The 19,621-nt window shown below is 40.0% G+C and overlaps 1 protein-coding gene across 1 annotated transcript in view; it reads left to right on the top strand.

The window, feature by feature from the left end:
- WDR64 (WD repeat domain 64) overlaps nt 1–19,621 on the top strand; it is a 67,468-nt gene that overhangs the window by 9,495 nt on the left and 38,352 nt on the right. The window contains exons 4-9 of the mRNA XM_054576474.1: nt 290–393; nt 3,511–3,540; nt 4,762–4,872; nt 6,563–6,777; nt 8,242–8,376; nt 12,299–12,378. Coding sequence (XP_054432449.1) covers nt 290–393; nt 3,511–3,540; nt 4,762–4,872; nt 6,563–6,777; nt 8,242–8,376; nt 12,299–12,378 — 675 coding nt within the window. The remainder of the gene's footprint in view (nt 1–289; nt 394–3,510; nt 3,541–4,761; nt 4,873–6,562; nt 6,778–8,241; nt 8,377–12,298; nt 12,379–19,621) is intronic.

Raw genomic sequence — 19,621 nt, 5'->3', positions numbered from 1 at the left:
TGTGGGCCCCTCTCACCCCAAACCCCCTCCCAACTCCCTCCCTACACCCCATGGCATTTTAATACCTCAGATATACTGTGTAGCTGTTTTTGGACCATATGTATATCTGAGTATAATACACAAATAGAATGAGACTCATTCACACACTCCCAACCACCAATTTGCACCTTCGTGGGGGCAGTATTTTCTCTGTTGAGAAAAAGTTGGTTGTTCTTTTTAAACAGACCTAACAACGGACTTTTAGGATCTTTCCTGCTGGGAGCTGAACTGCATATTATGCCATTTACAGGTAGTAGGAGGCGGGATGTGATTAAGTGCATTGTCAAGATTCCACAGCTGGATTTACTGATAGCAGCTTCTCAGAGAGGATTAATAACCGTCTTCAATAGCCAGGTAATTTCAAATCTTGGATTCCTCCTGTCCTTCCCCTTCCTTCTTCCCTCCCTCCCTTTCTTTTGTTTTACCTGCACATTATACATAGGTAGCTGGTACAGCAGATGCCATAAACCATACTTCAGAGTTATTCCCCAAGAATCAAACTAAAAGTGAGCAACATGCAGAGGTTGCTGAACCCCAGAGCGATAGTTGATTTAGTGACTGCATTTAGCATCGTTCCTCTTGTAGCATATGAACCATGTGGCATCCACACAATTAAAGGATGACCCGGGATAATTTCTCAGATAAAATCAGAAAAATGTGCCCTGGCTGGTGTAGCTCAGTGGGTCGAGTGCTGGCCTGCGAACCAACGGTGACTCGTTTGTTTCCCAGTCAGGACACATGCCTGGGTTGTGGACCAGGTCCCCAGTAGGGGGTGCACAAGAGGCAACCGCACTCTAATGTTTCTTTCCCTCTCTCCCTCCCTTCCCCTCTCTCTAAAAATAAATAAATAAAGTCCTTTCAAAAAATCAGAAAAATGCACAAGCTGAGTGATTCTTGTCATAATCCCACCAAATCGTAGAAGCAATCTGAACAAGAACCTTAGAGTAAAGAAAAAAAAAGCCTCAGATTCCAGCCTCTTTGTTTTACTAGCTACGGTGGTTGAGTAGGGAACTTAAGGAGCCCACATGTCTTTTCACGTCCCTTTTTTTTTTTTTTTTACATCTGTAAAACGAGGACAATAGGACCAGTCCTCCTTCTCCCAGAGGAGCGTAGCGAAGGTCACGCGAGATGAGGAAGGTGGACGTGCTTTACGAACCATAAATTTCCGTACAAGTGTAACGCATTGCTCTCATTAATGTCATTCTAAATTTATACTGTCGGACTTCTATTTTTAAACTATGAGAGATTTTAATGGAAACATAGACTAGATCGCACTTCACTATGAATAGACAAGGTGAATGTTTGGTGTTAAATATAAAAAAATAATTCCAGTTACTAGTTGATTTCCAACGAAAGGCAAGCTTTATACCAGGGACTGGCACAGGTAACACCCCATTTTTATTACAAAATTTTTTATTACAAAATCATAAGCATGTCATTCTGTAACATAATAATATCACACTCAAGCACACCATAGGACATGTTAGGTAAAATGTTCAAATTAAAATGATAAATTAGTACACCCATATTTTACCTTACCAACCACACTCGAGCAGGCCTTACTTCTGCCGGACCCTATCTGTTAAAATAATCATCAGATGACTAAAATGTTAATAGTAATTTTCAGCCCTTCAGGGATCTCCGGTACAGCAGCCAGTCCCAGTAAGGAGGGGCGCCGGCACCCAGAGGCCCGGCGGTGGGAGACAGAGTTTTGGGCGGGGGGGCCCGGTCCCCCGCCCAGCTGTGCATGTTACCTCCAAGTTTATCCCCAAGCCCTGCTTCCTCCTCATTCAGAACCAGATAGCTTCCCTTTGTGGGTAGCTGTGCTGATCCAATGCGTTAATATACATAATGTGCTTAGCATCACTGTAAATGTTCAGTGAATGTTGGCAATAAGGGTAATGAACAAATGCCGTGGAAACAAAATGAGAATGTCTTTCCTGATGTCTTTTTGCAGTGCATCATTTTTCTGCTCATTTTTACCTCTATATTCTCAAAAAATAGAACTGAGGTGGTATCTACATACAAATGTGAGAAGGAAAATAATGAACTTCGTAATGAAATTGTTCAGGATTAGGTGAAGTGAGATGCCATTATCATATTTGCAGAAATATGTCTCTTTCATACACACACCCACACATGCTTACAGGTGAACACGTGTACTCACAAGCACACAGACACATCTGTTTCTTATAAGATACTGTAATTGGAGAGAAAAGGTTGCTTAAACACTTATTTTAAGACTTAATACACCAGGAATAAGGAGCATTTTGAATGTTGCATGTCTATGGAATAAGATAACACATTCTATGAGAATAGGCATTTGGTAGGGTAGGTCCCAGGAATAATTTATTAAAAGGTAGCCAATAATGCAAAATATCTTGTAACAGTTTAATCTATAATTTAGGCTCTATCTGAAGTCTAATAAATACATTTAAGAATTTTCTTGGTGCTCCGTGAAGGGCTTCACAGTCTAGAGTTTAAATGTCATTAATGAAAATTCCTGCCAAAAAGGGTAGATTTTGAAAATTCAAAACATAACGTTTTAAAGAAGAGAACTTTAGTGATATCTGCTAAACATGAAGTTCAAGAAATTGAAGAGGAGAAACCACAAGTGTCCTGTTTTCTGCTCACCGATTTCCTTAGAAATTTACCCATCTAGAAAGAAGTCCCACATTAAAAAAAAAAAAAAGGCCTTTTGAACTCTTCAGATGAAAGACATTCTGCGATGACTGTTTAGTCACTGCCCTGATTTAATTTCTCTTTTTCACACGATCCATTCCTTCTGGGCAGCCATGTCCTATGTATTTGAGCATCCAAAAGAAACCAGGTCATTAACATACTTCAATTAAACAATTAACTAACATGCCTTAAGGGTCTAAGAGGCCACTCACGTGAATTCTAGCTACGCTTGGAAACAATCCGCGATCCTTAAGAACTGTAGCACCCAGGGCATGGTATTTAATACTTACTGAATAAAACAGGAAGCCCCCTGGACGGAATGTTCTTAAATGTCACAAGAGCTTGACGGCTAAATCTCACATAAAGCCATGTTTTTTCCTCCATCAATCTATACCCATTGCAACCCACTTAGTATTCTTTCAGCAAGCTGTTTTGTGTTCTTTTAACTGCTCTTGCCGTTGCTGTTAGTATTATGTTGCATTGCCATTTTTTGCTTTGCTCTGAATAACTAAAGAATGTGAGGCAGTTGGCAAATAGAGGGGACGAGAGGACTAGAAAAGCGTAAGACTTAGAGCCCTGTCGCGAGGCTTCAAGACAGGCCACAGAAGCAGGAAGCCTGGCCAAAGCACACAGAGCATTGATCCAAAGAGCTAGAAGCTCAGAGGAAACAGGGAGGAGGGCGGAGGAAGTGAGACTAAACAAGGAGATGCTGTGTTGTTTAAGAGTGAGCATCCACATTGTTAATCATAGAGCCAACGAACTTTCATTGTTGTCTTCCTTCATTTATAGATGAGAGTGCAGACCAGCACCAACGTCACAGTAAGTACATTGGAAAAATTCCCCATTAAGTCAAATGTAGAGCTATGATGGATGGTTCCCCCATAACTAATCCCACTCTCAGCAAAATGCTCTGAGAACAAGACGTTTTCCTAGATTGTAAACCTAGGTTTTTTGACTAGAACTAAACCTTGGGCAACAGCAAAGGGGACGCAGGCCTTGCTTTGTGGAGTTAAACAGACTGCAGTGATTGCTTGGAACGTGATTCCTCCGCGAAGCTTCCCTTTAAAAGCTTCACCTAAGTTCTTCTGAGCACCTGCTAACTCAGGAATGTAAAAAATATACGCAATCCAAGTGTGAGCACAGCAAAGGAATAGCTACTAGAAATAATTTTAAAGCATTTTATTTTAAACTTGAACAGAGCATTACAATCCAAGTGTAATGTTGGAATTTATTTCATCTACGTTGTTAATTGGAAAAGTAACCCAGCCACAAACGTAAAGTTACAGTGGCTTGTCTCAGAATCCCACCCTGCATCCAGGAGGGAGGGGGAAACGCTTGACTCCTCCAAAACCCTGCTTGCCAACACCCAGCGCACTGAACTGCAAAGGAGGGGGATGGTTTCTCTCTAAACCTCCGAGCCTTTGTTTCTTAAACTGACAAAAACTGTTAGAGTCCCAGTGTGTTTTCCAGAAGGTTCAGGGGCACCCAGCAGTTTTGGGGAACTCACGAAAGGGAGCTATTCTCCTTGTTCAGTCGTGTGTTTTCCTGGATATTACTGATCCCATTGAAGGCCAGCTTGGTGACTTTAGGCAAGACACAAACTCATTGGCTTCCACTTGCTCATTGACCGGGGATCACAAGATCATTTCTAGCTAAAAATGTTATGCATGGTTATGGGGCCAGAGACTTTGATGCATCCGGTCTCCCTGTGTGTCCCTGTGAAGAAGCCTTCTCACCTAAGTGCATAGGGTACAAAGATGGCTGCTGCACCCGGTACTGTGTGCATCCAGGGCTACGCCGGGTTCCAGCTCCACCGCCCTCTAGCTGGTGGTCTGAGAAACTCGGGGCAAGAGAGAAAGGGGGAAAGGCGACGGCCTCCCCTCTTGAAGACCTTCCAGAAGAGACCTCTGGAGCCTCCTCTTCAAAGGAGGGGCCAAAACGGGGCCTTTAATGTAACGAACCTATTTTTCAGTAACCATCACTATATGACAGGACAAAACTCAATATACATCCCCCTCCAAGTGTACGCTTTTCTATCAGGATACCTCATGGATCACAGGATGTGATTACCTACCACAGCTGAAGCGGATTGTTGCCACCACGGAAAGGACCATTATTGTCTGGGATTACAAAGCTCAAGGGACCAGCCAGGTACTGTATCAAGAGAAATACTCAAAGAAATGAGATGGCCTTCTCCACACTGGTAGAATGTGAATACCACCCTTTGTGTACTGAACAGTTTCCTCCTGTGTAAAATGAGGGGGTTCAAGTAAATAATCAAGTCCAGCATTAATACTACTATTAATATTTTTCCACTCAGCGTGTATTTAATTGGGGAGTATTCATTTGCTTGTTTGTTTTTGATAGAGGCTAATGCCTTCCTTCCTTTCATAAACTTCTCTAAATCCAAGTTTTAGCCTTTTGCCTATGCTCATGTTTATCAAGTTCAAAGCCTTTCTCTCCAGATCAGATTTTTTTGGTAAGAAAACTATTCAGGTCAAATACTTAAGTCTGGCAAAAAAAAAAAAAAAAAAAAAAAAATTCTACTGGGACTGAGACATATATATAATTTTAAATTTTTATATATATTAATTTATATATACATTTATACATTTATACATATAAACTAATCGCTCCTTCTGGTCTCCTTCCTCTTAATCTCCTCTGAATCCTTCTCTTAGCCAATTCAGGTCCCAGGTCAAAGGTCACCTCCCCTGAGGTGACTCTAGTCACTCTTCAATTCGGCACTGCGGTTTATTTCCTTAACCGACTTCCCACTATGTGCAATGATCTGTTTTAGTCATCTGCCTTCCCCACTAGAATGGTAGCTCTGCAAAGTCAGAAACTTGTCTTGTCCATCACTGTACAGCCGAGCGCCTACTGTAGTTCTTGGCATGTCATTGGTGCTCAATGAGTGTTTGTCAACTGAATGAAAGAATCTCTAACTATGTCCGAGTCTCACTCATTCTAAAAGGAACAAAACAAATTAAATTTTTTTAATAGTTGTTGTTTTCTGCCTTAGGTAGTGACTGAGTTCCGGAAGCGCAATGACTGCATCGCTTAGGGAACCCAGTTCAGGGTGCTGTCAGCGGGGCAAATGCTCGCTGAGTATCTCTGGATAAACCTAAGTGTTAAGATAGTTTTCTCCGGGCAGTTCCTTGTCAAATATTTAGGACTTGAATACTTGATTTTCCTGTTTACCATCCAATTTTATATCAATGGTTTTTTAACACCTGAACCTTTTTATGCTTCCTGTTAATATTGCCTTATAAATCCAAGAAAGAGACGTTCACAGTATTACATCAGAAAATCTCATCACCACTGAGCCAGAGGTTGGTACCTGGCCCTTTTTCCCCACAAAACAACCCAGAATACAATGTAGGGCTCACAGTGAGTGTTCATTAACTTCTACTTGATTAACTTTTTTTCCTCAAGCCACTTTAACACAGTGGGAGGATCTAAAATAAGAAATATCAGAAGTAAAACATTATCAAATAATAGGAACAGGCCTAACTGGTGTGGCTTAGTGGGTTGGGTGTCATCCCACAAACCAAAACATCATCGGTTCAATTCCTGGCCAAGGTACATGCCTGGGTGGTGGGCCATGTCCTCGGTCAGGGCACCTAGGAGAGGCAACTACTTGATGTTTCTGTCTCACATCAATGTTTCTCTCCCTCTCCCCCTCCCCCTGCCTTCCCTCTCTCTAAAAATAAATAAATAAAACCTTTAAAAAAAGGAATAGGGACAATATTTAAATTTAATATTTAGATATTTGGAGCAATGTAATAACTTATAGTTAAAAAACTATAATTTTAATAAGTTATAGTTGCCCTGTTTCTAGGAAAACTATTTTGTCATAAAGCCCATGGACCACTGCCTCCTCTGCATCTGTGTCGTGTCCCTGCCCGACCAGCTCTGCCGAGATGACATCCTCTTGGGGGACGACGGTGGCTTTGTGAACAAATTCACAGTCAATACTGATGACTTTGGATTGAAGCAGGCAAAGTCCAAAAAGAAGTTACAAAGTCAGGTCTTGGACTCAAAGAACTTTAAAAGGTAAGTGGGTACATGGGTATTCCAACTGTTTTAACATAGACATCGTTCAAGTATTTATATAGGAAAATGATGTGTCAGGCCACATGATAAAGATTCGAAACAGAAAACTGAACAAGAAATGCCTCTTACCTCAAGGAACTTCTGACATAAAAGGAAGAAACACAGGAAAATTAACAACTAAAATTCCTATTCTAGGTGCTATTGACAATTAAAATTTGTAGGTACTTGAATAAATTAAAGAGTAAAATAAAAAATTAAATTATAAAAACTATAAAAGCTATATGTGTCTATTTACTAGCACTTGAATATGAAAGAAAAGTCTCAAGAAAAGCAATAGATATAAAACTCAAAGAAAAAGTTTGATAGATTTGATGACATGAAAAAACCTTCAGGCATCAAAAGATAACATTTTTTAATTAAATAAGCTGGTATAAATATTTATAAAAATATGACAGACAATGGACTAATAATACTCTTTAATAGATATTAGAATTCAAATAAAGAAACGATAATTCCCCCCAGAGAAAAATAGGCAAAGGTTGTGAGGAGATAATTTGCATGCACACACAATACAAATTGTCAATAAACATTTCCAAATGCTCATGGCGCAGAAATGCTAACAACAATTATCTTCAACTGATAAAGTTATGAGTGATTTTCAATGCCTTCTTTATACTTGTAGTGTCTCTGAAGATTTTAGAGTAAGACACGTATTTCTTTTAATAGCAGAAAAACAAATTTTGCATTAAATGTGTCCTCTCTATTAATCAAAGAAACAAAATCAGATGTAATTTTTCACTTGAAAAATCAGAAAAGATTAAAAATGGGGAAGATGCTGTGGGACAGGCATTCTTGCATGCTGCTGGCGGTGGAGGTTCAGAGCTGGATCTCTTGGTGGAAAACAACTTGGGCAGATGCATCAAGTGTCTTAATAAATGTATGCCCTGGGATCTGGGATCCCCATGTGTTGAAAGCTCTCAGTATAGCTATCACAGTGTTATTCCTAAGAGTAAAATATCTAGTGTCCAACAATAGGAGAATGATTGATTTAAATGATCAGCATTCATTGGAAAATATAAAAATAAATGGACTCATATAAGATAAAAACAACGTGAAACAAAGTTTTTCATGTGGATGACCAGAATTTTCTTTAGTAAAGGAGATAGTACCAATAGTGGACTGAGATTCTTTTATATAATTTTAAAAATTCTGAACCTATAGCTCAAAATTTGCAGATAATCTTTTATTTTTCCATTTTAAATAAACTAGGTTCTGAAAATTTAGTTAAACAATTAGAAGTGGTAGAGTGCATTGGCTGGTATTATATATGCAGACGTTACCTACGTTCAGAGTTGCAGTTTGGTTAAAGTCAGGCTGAAATGCCAAATGGACACTCAACAGGATGGGTTTGTGTGTCTGACAATCTCACGGAAGCCCTACCTTTTTTTTTCTTTCAATTCCCAGTGTTAAAAGGAAGCTACATAATGACTGGGTTGTGAAAATTAGATATATTTCAACCCTAAACTGCTTTGGATCCTGCTCCTTAGACAGCGTTCATTCATTAGTGTTGGAATCCTTGAAGAGACTTGAGGACAATTCGTAAGTACAATAGTTTATAGACACGAATATTCTGTGACTTTCAGGCTTTCTATTTTATTTTTATTTTTTTTGCAAATTATAAGAGAACGTTTCTTTAGAAATCTGCAGGGGTGGTAGAGGTGGGCCAGCCAAGCTGCGTGGGCTCAGGAAACAAACCTCAGAGGCAGGAGAGGGGCTCTTGGAGCTCAGGGGAGACAAAGGCCAAGGTAACAGGCTGGGGAGGGGGGGTGGCCGTAAAAAGGGAAGCGGGAGAGGCCAGCCATGCTCCCGAGAGGGAGTGCGCCTCACGCTTTTTATAATTCATAAGCCCATGGCAGCTTTGGAGCTTTCAAACTGGGTTTTAGATTCAGATGATGACTCTTCCATCTGTTTGATAAGATTAGATTTGCAGGAAAAAAACTGAAGTTATTCATGCAAATCTTAACGTGAAGGGTCCTCCTGGCAACAACTTGCTGTCTGTTGCTATAATGCACTGGAATAAACAAATGCAGGTGTATGCATAACTACATTTTCCAAATATAGTTCTACGGGTAAAACGGAATAGTTTTAAAATCTGTATACTTTTAATATCATTCTTGCAAGTTAATTGGCTGACCAATAGTGTACAGCACAATTGTCAAGTTCCCATGTGTAATAAATATATGCACAAAGTGGCTTTCTTATAGGCAGCTAAATTTGAAGAGCATGGTTAACTATTAATACCTATTAATATATAGCAACTATATATTAATAGTTATGTTAATATGTGGTAATAGTATATTATTGTAATATATAGTAACTGGAAGTTATTGTATGTTGTCAGTTTTAAAAGTGCATTGAGATATATGCTACAATGTGGATAAACCTCAAAAGCCTTATGTTAAATGATTTCATTTACACGCCTAGGAGTAGTGATGGGGGGACAGGGGTCCCAAGGGGGTAAGGGGACTTTCTGGGGTGATGAAAACGTTCCGAAACTTCTCAGGGTGGTTGTTATACAACTCTGTAGGTTTACTAAAAATAATTGAACCGTGTACTTACAATTTTGTTCAGTGGCCAGCAGTTGGGTTCCTGTGTAGCCAGGCATAACTGGTCTCTCCTAACACTCACTAGCTTTACGGCCTTTACCATTAGCTCTTCTTAGTCTCAACGTTTCCACCTTCAAATGGGAACGAATACACTTACCTTATAATCTTATAGAAGCTACCTAAGTCAACTCGCATGAAGTGCCTGACTTGATGTGTGGCACAATGTGCTCAACAAATATAAGTTTCTTTTTTTGTTTCCTTAATGAAGACACTGAAAAGCATCTAAAAAAAGAATTTGGATAGTGCATCGAACAGGTGGAGCCACCATAGAGCTGTATGGTTTGGGGCCTTGTGTCCTCACATCTAGAATGGGAGTCAGAAAAGCCAGGGCAAGTCTAGCAGGCCATGTGCTTTTGTGATATCTGCTAACAAAGAATAGTTTTTACTCTTTTAAATAATTGAAAAAGTAATATAGCATGAAAATTATATAAAATTCAAATTTAATTGCTCCCAAAGTTGTATGGGAACACAGCCATCCTTTCTCATTTATGTATTATTTGATTTATTATTATTTATTACTCATAAATTATAAATTATTTATTATTATTTATTTATTATCATTATTACTCACTTATGGCTGTTTTTGTGCTACAACAGCGAAGTTGAATAGTTATGAAAGAGAGGCTGTATGGCTAAGTCTAAAATATTTATCTGGTCCCTTAAAGAAAAGTTTGCCAACTTCTGGTCTAGAGTTTTCTATGGCGCCCTCCCTTGGGAATAGTCACAACATACAGTTCAACGGCAGCTGATAATCCAGAGTGAGGACCACACAAAAAAATACCTTTACCCAAGGTATTTTTTTTTTTCATTTACATGCCTAGGAGTGGTGATGTATTCCAGGTATTTAGATCTGGAATTTCTTTTCAACATCGTCAAGGAGTCAATAAAAATGCCTTCTTCCTTGTCCCCCAACCTCACTCCTGCTAACCTCCCAGTGACCAAAATGAGAAAAGATAGAAGGATGCGCTGCTTGCTCAGTGGCCTTGTTCTTAGCGAGCACAGGGTCCCCCTGGGACGCCTTCGTGTCTGGGCGTCCTCTCACATTCACTGAACAACCCCAGTCACGTATCACGTGCCTTTGTGGAGTCACCTCTTTATCTTTCAACCGATGACCCACTTCGCTCTCCAGGTCGGAGGTCACATGTGCAGCCACAGGGAGAACTGAGATGAAGCAGCTGTAATTCAGGCAGGGTCCTTTGACAGCAATGCGTTTTGGGTTTTTTCCTCCCATTTTGAAAAAATTGCTGGAAAATGTTTCTTTTTCAAAAGTGCTATTATATCAAGGGTCTCAGGGAAAAATTTGAAGGGAACTTTCCATAATCAATACATTTTTTTTCCTTGGGACTCTGGAAAGTGATAACTAGGTATTTGTTCCTTAGGGGTATTCAAACAAATATTTATTGGGAGCTTTTTATGTTCAAGTCCCATGGTATCTACAATTAATTTTGCTCCAGGATAAACAACACGGGCCAACATCTATACTAAGATTATATGATAGGTGCCATATGCTTTAAGGAGAAAGAACATGGTACTATGAAAGAAAATAACACAAAACACATTGTTTAGTTGGTAGGGGTAGGATGGTGAAGTTTAGGAAAAGCCTTTCTGAGAAAATAACACCTGTAGGAAGGTGGTTGTTAACATGGTTCGGATCTGGGAAGAAGAGCATCTTCAGCCTGTGCAGAAGCTCTTGAGGAGGGAAGAGCTCAGTGCAGCCAGAAAGGAGGCTGATGAGAACAGTGTGGCTGCATCATAAAGTGCAGGGACGAGGAGGGCATGGGGTCAGCCCAGAAAGTGACAGGGACCCCCTGGGCCAGGTGAGCCAGGTGAAGGAATAGAGGGTCCTTCTTAGAGCCTCGGGAGGCCACTGGAGGCAAGAGGTGGAATCTAATTCATGCTTTGCCCAGATCACTCTGGCTGCAGCATGACGATGGGATTCGGCGTGGGGACGGGAAGGGAGGATGGGCGATTGTGGGAGCTGAGAAATTAGCAGTTCATTGCAGCGTCTCTGTAAGAGAAGATGGAGGGTTGACCTAAGATAGTGCGGTGCGAATGGGAAGAAATAGTGAGTTTTCAGGTATTTTTTAGAGGCGAAGGCAACAGGACTTGATAGCTGGTTGGACGTGGGTGGTAAGAGAGGAGAAATGTCCAAATGCCTCCCTGACACACATGCTACCAATGGGCTCACGTAGCCACCCAGCGTCCTTTGTGGACTGAGACGTGATCTAGCTCCGCCCCTCCTCACCGCCAGCATAACCACCGCAAGGAGGAGGGCCGGAAGGTGTGTTCTTTAGATCTCCTCTTCTTTACGTTTTATTTTTTAATTAAAGTTTACATTCAATATTATTTTGTTTTAGTGTCGAGTGTACGACATAGTGCTCAGACAATCACATACTTTACAAAGTGACAGCCGTGATACTTCCAGTACCTGCCTGGCACCCTATATAGGCATTACCGTTTTACTGACCATATTCCCCGTGCTGTTCTTTACGTCCCCGTGACTATTTTGTGACAACAATTTGTACTTCTCCATCCCCTCACCTTTTTCTATTTTTTTGAATTTTTAAAAATTGTTTATTCCATTACTCCCTCACCTTTCTCATTCAGTCCCCCAAATCCTGTTCCCTTCAGATATTTTTTATTAAGTAGAAATAATATAAAGTGTTGTGCTAATATCACCACATTTTGGAGTAAATGGATTCTGTGAGTCAGTGAGGATTTAACAATTACAATATTTTCCGTGGGTAAGTGGATTTATAACCAACTGAGAAATAAACCTATGGAACATTATTTATAAATATGAATTAGCTTCATACAGGCAAACATAGGTCTTACATCGGATTTGTGTTTCCCAGGCCTGTTAGAGAGTTTTCCATGCCAAGAGGAGCAAACAGTTTTTGTTACTGTGTAAAAGCAAATATCATTGTCACTGGAGGTAAGAGAACAGTTCATATTGCACAGAGATCTGCTTAATTAACATAGTTATAGAATTTCCATAAAGTTGTGGAATTTTGCTGCTGGAAAAACCTTTTAGAGAATTTTAAAATGTATATGAAGTCATATCTGTCGTCTTGTGTGTGTGTGTGCATGTGTAGGGGGGGGCACGTGTGTGTGTAGCTTCTGCGTTCTCAGAAACGCTTTGCCCTGCCCAAGAATATGTGAAACAAATTCTCCTGTATTTTACGGTGATTTTTTAACTGTCTTCTTTTATATTTTAGCTGTAGTCCTTTAATGTATCAAGAACTTATTTCAATGTGTGAGAACACATGTTCTTAGCCTGGGACCCATGCGTGGCCTTCAGAGGAATCTTGTCGCCCCTGAACCTGAATGCCAGTTGTGTGTCTACGTGTATTTTTCTGGAGAGAAAGTTCAAAATTTATCAAATCATCAAAGGGGATCCAGAACCCAAAAAGTCAAGAGCCCACGGTTTAGAGTTCACAGAGGAGAGGACCATGGATAGAGCCTTTATAAAAATGACAACATTTAAGGGCTGAGGAGGGTAGGAGATAGGAGACCAGGTTATCTGCCGAGAGTAAGGGAGGCCAACGTGATGGGCTGAGAAGCAGGCGAAGGTGGGGGACGGAAATGCTCTTCGAGCCCCAGATTCCTGCTCTGTCACTTTGGGGTTCTCTGAGCCTGGGCTCTGGAGTCAGATGGTTTAGGTACAAACCTGGCTCTCTTACTGGCAAGCTGTGTGGCTTTGGGCAGGTGATTTAACTCCTCCAAGCTTCAGTCTCATCTGTAAAGTGCGGTTGACAATAGTACCTATTCATAAGGTTATTAAAATAATTAAATAAGTTCAGATAGAGTACTTAGCACAGTGTCTTGCACATAGCGTTCACTACAAATTTGCTAATAATAATACTCCAATAAAAAGGGGTCACCCACTTCCCATGGCAATGTTTAGATTGAGCTGAGGTCATGTGGATCTGGTACATAGTAGGTTCTCAATAAATATTAATGCAATCTATTTACAACACCTAGGCAAAATTACTCTGACATATGTGCGGAGGCTTTGTTGGAATAAAATGCAATCTGAGATTCCATTTAGGTAGTCATGAGATAGATGGTAAGAATAAGACTCTGGATTATTGTAGGTGCTATGAGGGGGAAAAAGAGCCAGTCTCAAAGACATGGGAAATAAATTATTCCTAAAACCTGGAGCTAGAGTGGTATTGGGGATTAACAAGAGGGATCAGCCAGCTCTGCGTTTGTAAGGTGGGAAAATGGCAGTTGTGCTGATGGTCACACAGGATGAGGAAGAGGGAGCTCACACGGGGAAGGAGAGCAGGCAAAACTCAGTTTTGAACTTGACCATCAAGCGCTTGTTAGAATTCCAGGAGGCTACTGCTTTGATGGGAAAAGGCCTGGCTGGAGACAGCGGCTGTAAGGACTCAGAGGGCGGCTGCATGTGGGAGGAGAGGGGCCCCCCACACCCTGAAGCAACACTCCCAGGTCAGGGTCACCTCCAAGGACACAGAAGACAGGGAGACTTGAAAGAAGTAAATGAACAAAACAGAAACCCAAACAAACATCAAGAAAATGGCCTCGACTGCAGATCTCTATTTTTTTAAAAAAAAAGTAAGAACAAAAAACATTTTTTTAAGAGGAAAACTTACTGGAAAAAAACAAGTATACCATTTGGTAAGAGTTTAGAGCAAGAGTGTTTATTAAAGAAGCCGAGACGTTAAATGAGTAAGCGCTGTTGGCCCTCCCCGTGTATGATTTCTTCACATCCCTCTTCCCCTGCCCAGCGTATCCTCCCTCAGCCCGAAGTGCGCATGGTGACCAGGACAAAGGTAGCTGCCTCTCACTTCGTGGCTGGGTAATCTCCCGGAGGGAATCGATTTCGTATTTTTTTTTTTTTTAGTACACTGTGTATTTGAAGTTATATTTAAATCTCTTCTTGGCTTTGAGGCCTCTACAACACTTACTTAAAATTAACTTTAGGAGCAAATACTTTTGTATTATAGTCTATTAAAAAGCAAAACAAATAAAAATCATGGCCTAAAAGCTAGGAGACCTAGGTGTAGTCATAGCCTGGCAACAAACCAACCCCGTGGTGTTTGATTGTTCCTTAATCTCTCCCTGTTCCCATTTTCCTATTGGATAAAATGAGAAACTTGGACTACCTCAAGTCTAGGATCCCTTGGAGCTTAAAATACTCTGATGCCGTGGTTTAAAGAGATTCTTATTCATAGGGACATAAACTACAGTGTCCTTTGGAAAATTTGGATCCCAGTTTGCCAATTAGATGTTATTTGATAGAGTGTCGCGGCTTTGGGTATTCTGGAAAACAAAGCATTAATTGGCCAGACTTCTAAATTTCAACTAAGGACATCAAGAAAAGTGGATAAGAGGTATGCAGAGTAGAACGTGGGAGTCTTGGCTTGGACTGGCAGCAAGTTTTCTGAAGCTTAGTTGTGATGATTCCAAGAACAAATTGTACTCATTAAGGTTCTCATTAAAGACCTCCATGCTACGTCTAAAACACGTAAGGGAATAGATAGCAAAACTAGATGTTTTCCAGAAAAGAAGTGGAAGGTGTGTGTCACAATTTCTCGATCGCCTTTGCCCCCTCCTGAGTTGATAACTGTCTTGGATCGTTACTTGCAGTGGAAATGGGCAGAGTCCCCGGCCTGGACCCCATGCCTGAAGGAGGTGATGGGTGCTCCAAGAGATGACGGAAGGGGAGCGTGGGGGCGGCCCGGGAAGAAGCAGGAAAAGGCCTGACAATCAAACAGCGACGGATGCCGCACTCATTGCTGTGTGTCTCAATTAGCTATTTTTACCTACTTCTCCTCAAACCTTGCACACAAAACCCTTTGAAAAGGCAATAGTTAAATATGGGGCTACAGTGAGACTTGATTCCTAAAAGCTGATGGTGCTAAAATGTCATGCTGCCATATAGATCTGAACCAACTCCTTTGCACAGCCCGTGGCTCTCACAGAAAAGAACACAAACCAGGAGAATGGACTCGCTTTCGTGTACGTCGTAACCCTAAGTACTGCAGGCATTTCTGGGGCGTTCAGACTGCTTCACATGGATTAAGGCATTTGACCCCCATTAACCTCAGTGTTCATTGTATTCTAAGATCCCCATCTACAGCTTTGAAAACTTATTAATGGCAGCTTTCTAGCTCTCTTACAATGGCAAAGAACATAGCAGTATGACTGAAAAACGGCTAATACTTTTCCCCACGCATAATTTATTAAATTATCACAGTTATGAAGCCTCTATTAGTAGAAAAGACAATCCTCAGTAATTGAACTCACGTTTTTCTCAGGAGGATACTCTTGTTGACGAGGGACTCGGCCAATCACATCGCTGAATGATCTGCATGTACCAGCTGACGACTCAACATATACCAAGAAAGCAGCTCTACTAGCCTTAATTAAATGTGGTAAACGTGCAGGGACATTTGATGAGCTTGAAAAAAAATACAGAAGCATTTGCTGGGGTGGAAAAGAGAGAAAGAAGCCAACCTGGGACAAGATATTCACAAAAGAAAAACAAAAAGGAAGCCAATTTCCTGAGCATTATTTTCATGACCATCAAAAATTCTTTAGTCAATAGTTGTCTCTGTCAGCCACTTTAAGGATCAAACTCCTACTTGGAAAGGTCAAGTGTTTAAAAGCAATTCTCTGCCAGGCAAGATACCTTAGGGGCTTTGCATATATTTGTTAATGTTTCATTCAAGACATTGATTGCACAGCTGCTTGGGACTAGGTATTGTAAAGCTCATAAAGATCAGATTGTATTTCTAACCTTAAGAATTCGAAATCTAATGGTACAGATAAGACATGTTTCTAAATGGTTCTCATACAAAGTGGAGCATGAGTCAACAGTTAATAATAATAATAATAAACACAGATGGAATACTGTATGCATTTAGAGCTTAGTATCATGTTCCTTCCTGCTTATTCTGGCTCCAAAAAGCCACCACACAGACTGTGTATAGATTCTATTACTATCAACAGAAAGCAAGCAAAGCTGGAGGACCTCTGGCAGAAGATAGCAGAAAACCTCTGGAAGATTGGGTTTCCTTGGCAACGTGCATTGGAAGTAGCCCTTAGTTTACGAGCCCTGGACGTTTTTGAGGTGGCAGTCCTCAATTGGATCCTTCTTGATGCGACACATAAGTAGGTGACAGATTTTCTGCTGGAGATAGCCTGGCCTCATCCTCCAGAAGTGACCTGCCCATTCCAGGGCTGCTCCAGCCAACATGATCTAGAACTATCTGTGAACCCGAGCCTTGGGATTCTGAATATACCTGAGTACTGTCTTGTGACACTTCTTGGCCATTGTCAGTGAAAAGCACATGCAGGCAAGATATTGCATAATCGGAAGTATTCAGTTTGAATCACGTAACTGCTAATCTGGAGTGTTTCTCACTACCTGAAGAAGTTTCAGATTGCTCTCTACTCTCACTGTAGTAATCTCTTCCTCCGGAGCACACAGTCATAAAACTTGAGAGCCAGAAGGAATCTTGGAGATCAAAATTTTACAGAGAAGGAAATGAGGTCCCAGTAAAGGAAGTGATTGGCCAGAACTCACACAGCTGGTTAGCTCAGGGATTTGAGCTGGACTTAATGCCCTTTGCTCTAGCCCCTGTCCTTCTTGTCCTGTCTGGGGACAGTAATCTGGTCCACCCCAGACTCTCCCTCCCTTACTTTTCTCCCTGAAAAGTCCACTCATCTCATCAAGAGTGATGTGTTTTGGTCAGGCGAGTCATCAACTGAAATAAGAGCTTGCTAAAGGACAGAAATCCTACCTTTTATGTGTGGCCTTATTAAAATCCTGGTTTAACAGCAAAATAAAAGGCAATGAATGGAAAATATCAAAGAAACAGGAAGTCAGCACCTTATAAACCATAATATATTATTTATAGTATAATGTCCTATCCTCCGATTTGATGTCTTTTCTATGGTTTTTTACTTTACCCGTGTGTCTTTCGCCCTTGCCATACTACTGCTAGGTTACAAACTCTCAAGGGCAGGGGCCACGTTTCATTTGTCTGTGTCTCAATTCCCCTTCTCTCCCCCCAGACATTTTACAAAATGAATTGTACCTGGCAGGGACTTAGAATAGTAGTAGTAGTCGTAGTAATAGTCAGTTCACGGCCCAGAAACTGTTCAGAGTTACACATGTATGGCCCTGGCTGGGTCGCTCCGTTGGTTAGAGCATTGTCCCCATGTGCCAAGGTTGCAGGTTTGATCCCCCATGAGGGCACATACAAGAATCAATCAATGAATGCATAAATAAATGGAACAACAAATCATTTCTCTCCCTCTTTTTCTAAGATCAATTTTAAAAATTAAAAGAAAAATTTACATATGTGTGATCCACTTAATCTTCACAATAAAGCTGTGACACCAGTTCCATTTATCCCCATGACATAGATAAAGAAACTTAGACACAGGGTAGTAAAGTGACTTAACTCGAAGTCCTAAAACCAGTAAGTGAGAGAGCCAGGTTCGAAACTGAGGCAGACTTACTTAAAATATATATTTTTAACCACTTCATGAGTGACTCTACTAGCCAACTAATTTACTAAACAATCATGTATGAAACACCATTTGTCAAACACTGCTATAAATGAGAAATATAATGCTCACCAGATAATGGGTAAAATAGATGGACGCAAACAACTAAAATTGAATAGAATACACGCTTTAAAAAAAATCTGAGAAAACACCCTAGCAACAGGGAAGAAGTCTGAACGTGATCTGAGGCTGGGGAAGGCAATCAGAAAAGGATTTAAGGAGGCTTTTGAAAAAGTAGACTTTTGACAGAGTCAACATGTAGAATTTCATTGTATGCTCAGCAAAATGCCAAACATACAGTAATTTCTCAAGACATTATTTCTTCTTGTTGTTAATAAGGCTACCATGGAAGTTTTCAATTTAATAAAATATCCCACTTATACATGGACAATAGTCCTTAAAATACTTGGCTGCTGTCTTGGTCAGCCCAGGCTGCCATAACAAAGTATCATAGACTGGAATGAGTGGCTCAAACAATAGAAATTTATTTCCTCACACTTACACTATGTCTTATGCCAATTATATCTCAATAAAGCTAGCAGGAAAAAGAAAGCAATCTTCCCTTTAATCTACATATAATAACAAAATGACAAATCTACTCTAGGAAATTTTAATCTGGTCTCTGTCTCTGTCCATTCAATACGGTGGGCTGTAATTTCTTGGTAAAAATTCATATTAAAACAATGATTTTGCATTTTGTCAACATTTATAACACATTTTTAGGTGCGTGTCAAAGATAAAAATTAGTGACAGTGATTTGTTGTTGTCGAGATATGGTAATCTTCCTAATTTAAAGTATTTAAATATGAATGGAAAGTGTGATTCTTAACTCTAAAAACAGTTAATTTGTAAGAAAGAAAAAAATTTAACAGTGGGTTTTTATTGGGGGTATAATTAGAGATTATGGGGGGGAAGATGACTTTTTTTTAGTAAAAAATTGTACTCTTCCATATTATATAAATCTTTTACCATGTACCTGCATGATTTTAACAATTAAAAAATAGTATCTATGCTATGATAGTACCTACATATAAATTATATATGCTTATGGATATATATGTTAGAAAGGAAGATCGGAAAATGAAAACAGTTAATTTGTTATAATGGTATAAATTATGTGGAGTTTTCCTCTTCCTTTGATTTCTTCTCTGATTATGATTTTTGTACAATTTAAGAACGTGAAAACAAAAGAACAGCTGCCTTAAATGCTTTGGGGAAGTAAATAAAGAATGAATAATACATTAATGCATGAATGGGTAGGAAAGTACTGAATCAAGAAAAGAACTCAAGTATTTATGAGAATGCACATTTGTATGTGTAAATACAATTCTTATAAAACAACTTTGATGAGAAGCAGATCCAAACAAGGCTAGCAAGCTCTTAGCAAGTCCCAGACTGTATCTTGGAAAAGATAGGCTGGGATTTGCTATTAGAAGGAAGATAAGGATATGATTGAGTGAGAGACAGATTCTTTTTTCCCATCTTCATTGACATATAACATTGTACAAGTGTAAGTTGTACAGCTTATTGATGTGCTATGCTTTTATATTGCACAATGATTACCACCAAAGTTTCAGCTAACACCCCCATCATGGCACATTATTACCAGTCTTTTTATGGTGAAAATATTT

This window comes from Pteronotus mesoamericanus, unplaced genomic scaffold (assembly GCF_021234165.1).
Source record: "Pteronotus mesoamericanus isolate MK-2021 breed Mesoamerican mustached bat unplaced genomic scaffold, CSHL_Meso_final contig_347, whole genome shotgun sequence".
Classification (NCBI taxonomy): domain Eukaryota; kingdom Metazoa; phylum Chordata; class Mammalia; order Chiroptera; family Mormoopidae; genus Pteronotus; species Pteronotus mesoamericanus.
The sequence above is the reverse complement of the archived record's forward strand: the minus strand, read 5'-3'. Positions and strand labels throughout refer to the sequence as shown.